Here is a 10,665-nt window from a genome sequence, read left to right on the forward strand (position 1 = left end):
CATAAAAACTATGCCATTGCTCAGTTCTTCAAAAGTGCAAAACCAATCTCGATGAGGACACATATGATAAGTGCACCCCGAATCCAAAATCCACTCATCTGTATGACATGATACAGATGAACTGCTAAGTGCAATATCCAAATCCAAATCCAAATCATCAAACTCATATTTAAGATCGGCCACATTTGCCTTTCCCTTCTGCTGATCCTTGCCATTCAAAGCCGGACAATCATTTTTCCAATGCCCTTTGTTGCGACAATATGAACATTCATCTCTAGCAGGAATGTCTCTACTAGACGATCCACCCCGCTTGTTAAACTTCCCAATTTTCAATCTACCACCCACTATCAATGCTTCAGATGGAGAGTAGTCAAATGATCATATACATCGGACAACGAATTCAATAATATTAAGGCTTTGTCTTCATCCAAAATTTTCACATCCAAATTTTGCAAATCCGCAAGTAACTTGTTGAAAGTATTCAAATGCTCGGCCATAAGCATTCCAACCTTGTATTGAAATCGAAACAATTAATGGCCTCACATGGCCATCCTTCCTATAGAAAACAAACAAAAATAATTATGATGATGGCAAAATTGAAGATATAAGAAGTAATAACAACAACAACAACAACAACAATAATAATAAGACTAATCATACACACCATATGTTCTTACTGCAGGCAACAATAACTTGAAAAACGATAAATCTCAAGCAACATAACCGACAAGTAGAGAAAGCAAGTCAAAAGATGAACAACAAAGTCGCACACGGCAGGACGAGTCTGCAGTTGCTTAATTTTGGAATTAATCCTACTTAATTCGATACCCGTTTTAGAACAGGCCGTGCATTCGTCGGGCAATCATCTTACTCAGGAATAATAACATCTGCTAAGCCTGACAAGCCAGTCATATTGAGAATAGCTCTAGCAGTTTCATATAACATCGATTTGAATAATGAACGTTGTGATCTTGCGTCTTGAGCTGTAGATCCAGCTTGTTCTTTGGCCTCTTGCGCTTCACGTTTAGCTTCCTCCATTGCGTTTTCAGCTTCCTTTCTTGCCCGTGCAGCTTCCGCTGTAACACGTTCCAACTCCGCGAATTTTCTGTCATAATTTTCTTGTCTCTGTCGATCTTCCTCTCGTTGTTTAGATAAACGTTCAACTTCGTCTTTCGCATGTACGGTTTCCAGTCTTGCCCGTTCAACCTCCTGTCTTGCACGGTCGAGCTCCTCTTTCGCGCGTTGCTCCTGCAAGCAAGAAATGGTTCTTGTTAGAAGAAAGTTGGAAGCAGCCAACAGTTCGGACAATATTTACATTGTGTCCCAGATAGTTTCTTTCTCCCCTCCGTCTCAAGAAACAAAGAAAACAGAAAGCTCTGATGACTGATTGAGTAGATTGGTAGCTGAATTGAAAGAACACAAAATAATCGGTGGCATACAAGAGATCTATTGAGTTACAATAATGCTTGCGTGTAATACAAGGGTCAATTGGAGCATGCATACCTATAATTCTGGGAACACATGTTGCATATACTTCTCTAGTCTCTAACAAGAAAAATTGCTTGATAGTATTAGCTTTCCAGAAACTAAAGATGTAGGTGCACCTAGAAAACATTCATAATTTATGATGCAATAAATTTATCTACTTTTAAAAATTCAGCTTTCTTTACTATACGCTACCTCTTTCAGAAAAGAAAGAAAAAAATGATTAGCAATAAGAAGGCAGTCAATACAGGAACTATCTTTAGATGGTAGGTTTCAAGTTGTATAGAGAAGAAGAGAAAGTGAGAGAAAGATAAGCTGGAGACACGTACTACAAAGTAAAGTATTATGCCTGCAAGCATGCAGCAATATGGGGTACTAGTTGCATATCATCTTTTTAACTCACTCTTATGTTGTTTCTAATTGGAAGAAGTCATCACCTCATTACAGAATTTCATTCTAAACAGCACTGTTTTTTCCGCAGCATAGTTATCAAAATTTGGAAAGCTAATAAAATAAAGATAAGAGACCAAACAGTTAGCAAAGTCGTACATAAATGAAAAGTGAACAAAGAAGCATACCTTTATGTCTAAGGCTGTGGCTTTAGCATGATATTTCAGCTCTTTTTCAACTGTAATATAACTATCTGAGCATAGAGATTTGTATCTCGAGCTCAACCCTGTAATCCAACAATTCCGTTATGGAGAAACTGCTATCTGAGACTTCTTGTAGCGTAGATCCAAATTGTGATATAGCCAATGAGAAATCAAACTGGAATGTGATTAAAATCTTTCTTGAAACAGAACAAGTATTCAAGTAGAAGTTACCAAATCTCTCCTAGTAGAAGTTTTTATTTTTATTTTTAATTAATATCTTGATATGCACGCAGAATAAAAAAAAGGAAATAGGATGATGAGAATGGTGAAGCAGCATATTAATATCTATTAACTTACCATCTGCTCTAAAAGTTTAAATTGCTAGAAAATAATGAGTTTTATATTTTTACATTCTAAGGTAACCTACTTTGCTCTTTAAGAAGTGATGACTCGCTAAGGGAAATCTTCAAGGTGATTTGTTTAAAAAAGATGATCTGCAGCCTATTTTTACCACAATCATCCCATATATTGATTGCTATCGCACTGCATATTTTCTTTTATTCGAGTTGAATCCTTTTCTTTGATCTTAAAGGCCGATCTAATAATCAAAGTTACCTTCGCATGATTATATATATATATATAAAGTGTGTTGTATAACTGCATAAAACCAGAGTTACCTTCGCATGATTTCGTAAATAATTCCAAGAAGGTGTGAACTAAAGCATCGACTTCCTTTGCGGGGTCATCTGCTTTGCTTAATTCAGCAGCAACTTTTTTCGTACTCTCACAAACAAATTTCAAACGCATTTCATTCAACAAATTTCGGGCAAAAGACTCCACGAGCTGAGGAAAAAAAGAAGAAAAAATAAAATAAAAATATTATTAAGGCAGTAATATAATAAAAATGAACAGATAGTATGAAGATAATTAGTCTCTTGAAGTCCACATTAGCCTTCTTTGGGTATTAATGCAACGAATTAACAACCCCATGTAGATGAATTAACTTATATCTTTTTTAAAGAAAGATCAAACTATACGACCATTTTTTTTCTGTAGACAACTGGGGTGCTTGCTCGATTACATCACTCATCTAAATTTTTGGCTCAAGAACATTATATATGCATAGTATCAAGTAATTGAGGGAAAAAACATATTATACATGAATATACGTATTCTTGTAAGGTTATATCGCTTCAGGTACTACTGTCTCCTAGAAGTATAGTAGGAAACCAAGCCTAATGAGATTAAAATCATAGAATCTAAGAACAACAATGTCAGATCCAAATACGCAAAAGCAGAGAGAACAAAATGCTATACATATGATTAGACTTTAGACTAATCAAATGATCATTTCTTGCTTAATTTATTGCAATTTTGGTCAGTCAGAACCAACCATCACGCCGATGTATTTATAAAATTACAAAAGCAAAGAATAAAAAATAATTAACACTATATCTGCATATATTGGGAATAAATTTAACATGCAAAATAAGAATAGCATCTTACTTGCAGAATTCCTTCCTCCAATTCTTTGCGTTTTGTGGCCCTCTGAGTTTCATCATATATCTTAGTCTGTGTATCATATCTACAAAATGAAAATAAAAAATAATAATTAATGGAGTTGCCTTGAATCTCCACATAATAACAAATTCCAAATGTAGGGATATTTGCTGTTAGGAACTATGCTACAAGGTTGGTTATCCAGTGTGTGTTTGTGTGTGTGTTTGTGAGAGAGAAAGAGACGATCCTTGGCTACTCATCACACTCTAGTTCCCATGACCGGGAAAGAACAATTGACAAAAAGAGATTCTTTCTTCCCCTGTTTTGCACCCCGTGTATGTTTATTGTAGTTGTAGGTTACATCCAATCATTTCACTTTTTACCAAATGGTTCTCTTTTTTCCCCTATTCTTGTAGATTTTGTTAAACCATACACATACACAAACACACACACACACACACACAAAAAAAAAAAAAAAAAAACTACTACAAGCGATCCTTATATTTGTCATCAAATTTTCTAAACGAAAATCCTTATCCATGTTAAAAAGGTGTGATATTCCCTCGTATCTCCACCAGAGAAGATAAGCATGATCGAGCTCAGAGGTGCTAATAAAGTATATAAAGCACTATCATATACTTCTCTAGTTGGAATGACTCACCGTTTCAGACGTTCATCCAGAAGACTCTCCAGTTTTACAATGAATTCATCTGAAGAATTAACTTCATTCAGCTGCGGAAAACCCTAACTCATACAATGAAGAAGATGGAAGATCAGCAACGAGCCTTACTAGCAAATAATTGTTTTGAACCAAGCTGGAGCACAAAAAGTACCTCTTGTATGACCACAGCATCAAGACCCTCCTTCCTATACTTATCGCAGAAGTAGGTAGATACCATGACCTTAAGGTACATGCATGCAAGTATAGCAATTAGTTGAAGTCATTTATGTTGAAAATATTATGTATTTAACATAAATTTTTATTAAATTTGAGCTAAGCTTTATACGTGGACTACACATTATTAATGATGGATGAATAGTAGATTTAATTTAGCTCAAAGAGTATTTTATTATCATATATTCACTTATTTAAATCTATAAAAATGAGTAAATAAAAATTGACTCTAAAGTGAGTATCATGACAATAAAAAATAAAAAAAATAAGTTTAGTACCATATTAGATATTTGAAAAATGTTAGTATAGTATATAAATGTCAAACTTCTTATGGGCTTTGGGCATACATGCGCACCACCTGGCTTAAGCTCAGCTCGGTTCGCACGTGCGCGCTAGGGTTTGAAACCTCAAATTCAATGCTTAGACACTTGGATCCTTAACAAGGAGCCCAACCCCTCTATATGACTTATTTTGACTTGCCTTAATGTCTCACATGACTAAACTAGATTTGCGAGTTACATAATACTCAATCGAGCCCAATGTCCTCGTGAATTAATCTGATCAGACCCGAATCGCATCACTGTTTCCTTTCGAGTGCAAGGTAGTAGTTGTATCTTGAGAGACAATATTCATTGTTCTAGAAGCAATTGATGAAGGGCAAATTGGCCTTAAGGAGATAGTGTCCAATGTTAAACTCGACTATACAGATTTTACATTCTGTAATCTGTAAATTTAAATTAATTAATTTACTTATTTTGGATCAGATTTCTTATCCCACTAGAAAATAGCCGACAGAATAATAACAAATCTGACATAAAATGAAAATCGGATTACCCTGTTGCCAGGAAGGTCGAGTTGCTTGTTCTGTCGAATTGTTTCCCATATGTTCTTTGCACTGATAGAAAATCCTGAAGTGGTGACCTTGTCATGACGGAGCCCCGCAAGAGCTTCCTTGGCAATCAACTCCCTGAGCTTCGTGATCTGCGCAAAGAAAAGAAGGCAAAAGATTTTGGTGAAAATTGATCAGATAGCTATGGCCGTATGGGGGTTACAGGTACATACCGAGCATCATGCATTTCGCGATTAAGTGGTAACAATTGTTCGTTTTGATGTCTACTAAATTAAACAAATGATGCTGAAGTAAAATCGAGAAGATTTTAGTTTTGTACGTTTGTGTCAGCAGATCCACTTTTGCATGTTATAAGCTATCATCTTTCTATGCTTTTCATCAATGTCGAGGAAGATGACAATGAAGCTATTATTTCTAGACTACATACCCTTTCTCCAAACTTTCGGCTTAGAAATTTGTTGTGCGGCAAAGCTTCAACCATCACCTTCACATCAAGGTAACTAGGTGAAGAAAATGTAAGAGCAATCAGAAACCACAAGTTAGTGTTTATTCACCTGAATATAGTCGCTAAATCGCACGGCCGGCTCATCAGGTCGATCGTGTACTGACTTCCATAGCTGCAGGAATCACTCGTAAAAGTTATTAATTAGTTTTGATATGCCTGAATAAACTTGTATATCGAAGAGAGATCTAGCAGTGGTACATCTTCCATCTTCGTTTCTATGTCCTTCTTCAACAATTCGAGTGGTGTCTGGAGGAGAAAACAAGTAATGGTACGTCAAGTAGATTGAACTTGTATGGACATAAGCATTGGGGATGATAACTTATATCAAATGCAAACCTCCTCATCGTAGTCACGTATGACGATGAGCATTTTTGTTCTACCTGGATCAAGTTTTACTCTTTCCTGCCATATATTGCGTTAGAAAGTGGGATTAGGAAAAATCCATTCTATCAGCCTAATTCTCCTCCCTATATAATGCTGTTAAATAGTACTAACTTAAATTAAAATTTGTTCACTTTCTTCATATACGTGGACTTAATTCCAAAGACACTTTTTTTATCAAATTTTAATTCGATCGTATTATGTCACAAATATAGAAGAGATCTAATTTCTATTAGATTATCTCTTTTAAAAGATACACATGAGAGAAAGATAAGTTGATTTCAATTAAATTCTCTCTCTTTCTTTCAGATAATGTCAATATATATATATATATATATATATATATATATATATATATATATATATATATGAGATCTAATAGGAATTTGATTTCAATCAGATTGTCTCTCCTTATTTCGAAGACGGTACCACAAACATGCAAATTATTTCTCAAGGGCTAATTATAGCTCTCCTCGGATTAAGATTTAAAATTCAGCTACCTGAAATACTGTCTTAAGAAGTGGAATACCTCCACCTTGTTCCCGACCAATATCATGTTGCCACCTAGGAAAGCATGCATAATATTACTAATTAATCAAACTCATCCAGAATACAATCCAATGAAAATTGGCCACAACATTTTTATCATAAAATAACAAGACAGCAGGAATAGAATCTAACATGTTAACCATCATTAGATCTGACACTGTCAATGCAAAAAGAGCGCTTTGCCTTTCAAACGATAAATTTTCCTGACAAAGAGTGAGAAAACAATTATTCCCAAATATTTGCATATGAGAAATTCCTGAAGAAAAGAAACACATCAATATATGAGACAAAACAAACAATATTTCATTTTTTTTGGTAAAACAGCATACTTTTTTTTACCACCACCAATTCCTAGATATCCCCAGATCATTATGTTCTTCGGTTCTAGTGAACATATTTGTCATGAGGTTAGATGTTTTAGGGATATATATAATAGTTTATGAAGATATTGCGTGAAATTGACATGCATGTTTGGATAAATGGGTTTACAACCACTCATGAAGAGCGACTAAATAGTATTGAAAAGCCAAGGACTCTTGAGGACGGTGGGTGATCGAAAGAGAAATTGAGCACAAGACTTGGTTAAAAGTAGTAAATTGGACTGAATGGGGAGCAATTGATATCCGAATTCATATGTGAAAGGAGAAGTTGTTGACTCACATATAAGAGTTTAGCCTCACATTAAAAAATGAGAAAAAGAAAGAAAAAATTTATATAGACTATTAGGTTCTGGCCTAAAATAGTTTAAACTTTTGAGTTGAATTAGGTTCTAAAATTAAATTATATTAAATCATATTTTACTTGGATTAGAACTCTCCTATCTCCCAAAACTAGAAAGAGATATAAATTAACTACTACAAGAAGAGCTATGGGCTTAATTAAACTTACATAAGTATATGCATAATAAAGCTTACAAATGATAAAAATAAGTACCTCGCCTCTTTCTCTCCCGTCAGAACCCTCCACGTCCATGATCAGTGCGCAAGGATTAGTAGATCGTCCTACCAATATCCCTTGTGTAGTTTGTTTCCTGCATGCATGGTAGAAATATCATGACTGTTCTTTTTTTGTTTAAAAGGAAAAGAGTTTGATTCCTAATATCAATGTTACCTCCCCAACATAGCATTCATCACATCAAACTTGGTATCAAAAAGCTTGTTCAGTAAATAACTTTTTCCTGCATAAGAGAAGTAAACAAGAAAAGTTAAATTAGTCGAAAAATAAGCTACAAGCAGCATCACAAAGTACACATTTCTTACTTTGTTAGAAAATCCAGTTGCCATGTTCTTTTCAAGGAAGGTGTGAAAAATATGAAATCCAAAACTTTCTGAGTGGAGGATTTGTTGGGGGATTAGGACCTCAATTTTCTCACGTAAGAAATATAGTTTACTGATTTAACTATTCCAGCTTGTTTCGGCTTTTAAAATTATAGATCCTAATGACAGGCCACCTTTTTTTTTTTTTTTAACATTTGGCATTACTTTAATATATATATATGGCGAATACTTTAATACCTCATTTCTGTTATCTAATGTTAATCCTAGGGATAATATAGCCAGATTTTTTTGTTCTTCTTAATATCCCGTACCGGTTTTTTAGTACATCTTTAATTACGAATTTATTGAGAAGTAGTTATGTGCACACGTTTTCTTTTCCGAAATACATCTTTCTCCATTTGGAAATAAAAGATAATCATTCAATAAGATATTAAATTAAAATTTATCTTATCTAATTCAAAATGATAACAGACAACTTCAAACCTCTCTCCGATCAATATAAATATCTTCTGTCCTATGAGTACACATACATGAGAAATATGTAGAGTGGAAATTTATAAGTAGACATGCATATATTAAGAATTCTTACTTCCTTTTTTAAGTTCTTACCGCTGCTTTGAGGCCCGATGATGGATATAACGGCAAAGGATTCTCCAGGACCCAAGAGCTTCGTTGCAGACTCAACCAACTTCTCCACTTTGGACTCACAGAAGGTGCCATCACCTTCGATCATCTGAGCAGGTTTATTGACAACATTGAGATTCCACCTACGAGCAATTTTACTTATCTTTGTCGTGTCCACAGCGTTGCCGATTTGACTACCAGCCGCCGTGTTCTCGGCAGCAGCATATGCCTCTAATTCTTCCAAGACACGGTTGGGATCCGTGAGGTTGAAACCACCAAACTCTCCACTCGATTTCATGACACTGCTTAGATTGTCCATGAAAGTCAAGTAGAGCACAACAACGAAACAAAGTTTAATTAATTAGCTCTCTTCCTTTTTCTCTTCTCTGAGCTGAACTACTAGGAGGAACACAAGGTATCTATTTATAGGCTAGATACCTATATAGCGTGGACAACTCTTTGTTTATTCGAAAGCAAAAGGTGTTTTAGAAAGTGAATTTCTATAGTTAATTAACTTTCGCACTCCATAAACAGTACGTTGTTGACGAAACTTCCTTTTTATCAGCTGTGGATTCATTATGGCTCACTCAATCTACCAAAAGATCCTTACAGGCACAGTCGTGGATTATTTCATGAGCTGAACGAAGGCTAGATCTTCTTGACACTGGATGGTCAATGACTATATTAAATCGTATGCGCCGATCATGCGAAAAAACTTACTGGCCAATGTCGTCGTTTTGATTACCCTATTTCTTATATTGGGATTCTTTATTTTTATTTCTCATTTTTCTGTCACTGAGTGGATTATACATAAATAAAGAACAAGTGGATTATAAGCCTTAAAAAAAAGCATTGAACAAGTCTCTCTGCTAAGTACAAATTGCGCTGTTTGTGAGGTCAACTGATTAGCATTAAAAGAAAAAAAAATGCATTCAACTTCTTTATCCAACTTTTGGATCGACTAGTCAGTAAATTAATAAGCATTTAGAATAGGTGAAAAATTATCATGTCATCAAAGAAAGAAGTCATATATTCCAATTCCATCATGCTATCTTTATCTAAAAATATAAAACCTCTACATTTTTAAGCTTGACTCTACTTCTTGAGTTTGTCAAAATATCTTAAGACTAAAAATGAGGAAGAGTATTAAAATATAAATATAACTACTATTTGTTAATAACTTCAATTTTTAGAGTAATTTGTAAGCTAATATCATTATTATTAGAAGAAGAAGAAGTAGCTGCAGCTGACTCAAAATTTCATCTCATGAAAAAACAATAATAATTTGTTCATATCGAACTCGAAATGCCATGCTATTATTACTTATTATTTGATTTATAATCAATATGGCGAAGGCATAGTCTTCCTTTTTTTTTTCAAATAAAAACTCATTGGCGCCAAGCCTGAGGGAATGCTAGACGTTTGGTAATTTCTCCTCCGACCAGAATGAAAGATCCCATTGACGCGGCTAATCCCATGCATATTGTATGCAAGCCAGCTAAATTATATATTTCGAGAGGATAAAACCCCAAAAATATCAAAATATAAAAAGTCAAGCAGACTTGTAGAGGAATATTGTTTGCCTCTCTTTGGCACAATCATTAACCATTTGCTTTGTGTGCAGTGTTGATACATTACAAGGGATTGAAAAGCATTATGGTCGTCTTATCGGCAATCCAACTTCCTCACACGTTCTTGACAGCGTTATCTTTATTTTTCTTTTCGGATTTAAAAGGATTAGTTGTCTATTTGTCCATCTTATTAGCATTGCATATGGGTTACTCTATGATAGGTCAAATACATAACCGTTCCATTGCTAATTAAGCCTGTTGACTCGATCGATGTACCTTATGATCCAATTCAATTAGATTGTATTATAAAAAAAAAAGTTCTAATTGTTGCCAATCAAGTAGGACATTGGAATATATTAGAGCACGAAAAAAATAGTAAATGATAGGTTCCCTAAGTCAATGGCAAACATGTTATATTATTAAGGATGTGCTTGA

General features: G+C 34.5%; 1 protein-coding gene across 1 annotated transcript; it reads right to left on the reverse strand.

Moving 5' to 3' along the window:
* Positions 1–752: 752 nt before the first annotated feature.
* On the reverse strand, positions 753–8,959 carry LOC140792712 (protein ROOT HAIR DEFECTIVE 3-like). Its single transcript, XM_073143870.1, has 16 exons — positions 8,645–8,959; positions 7,869–7,935; positions 7,692–7,788; positions 6,891–6,961; positions 6,710–6,773; positions 6,165–6,230; positions 6,027–6,074; positions 5,878–5,940; positions 5,751–5,807; positions 5,308–5,454; positions 4,412–4,480; positions 4,240–4,322; positions 3,585–3,663; positions 2,756–2,921; positions 2,064–2,161; positions 753–1,248 (listed from the first exon to the last, which is right to left on the reverse strand). Exons 1-16 carry the CDS (start codon positions 8,955–8,957, stop codon positions 868–870), a joined length of 1,869 nt encoding a protein of 622 aa, XP_072999971.1. The 5' UTR covers positions 8,958–8,959; the 3' UTR covers positions 753–867.
* Between the last annotated feature and the right edge of the window lie 1,706 nt (positions 8,960–10,665).

The sequence above is a fragment of the Typha latifolia genome, chromosome 7 (assembly GCF_019914945.1).
Source record: "Typha latifolia isolate L0001 chromosome 7, TyphaL0001v2, whole genome shotgun sequence".
Lineage (NCBI taxonomy): Eukaryota > Viridiplantae > Streptophyta > Magnoliopsida > Poales > Typhaceae > Typha > Typha latifolia.

Bases quoted from the DNA above. Each gene is read 5' to 3' on its own strand.
- LOC140792712 (XM_073143870.1), bottom strand. From the start codon at position 8,957: ATGAAATCGAGTGGAGAGTTTGGTGGTTTCAACCTCACGGATCCCAAC. The intron at 4,323-4,411 runs GTACTTTTTGTG...TGTATGAGTTAG, and splicing joins ATGCTGTGGTCATACAAGAG to GGTTTTCCGCAGCTGAATGA. The intron at 2,162-2,755 runs GTAACTCTGGTT...GTTGGATTACAG, and splicing joins ATTTACGAAATCATGCGAAG to GGTTGAGCTCGAGATACAAA.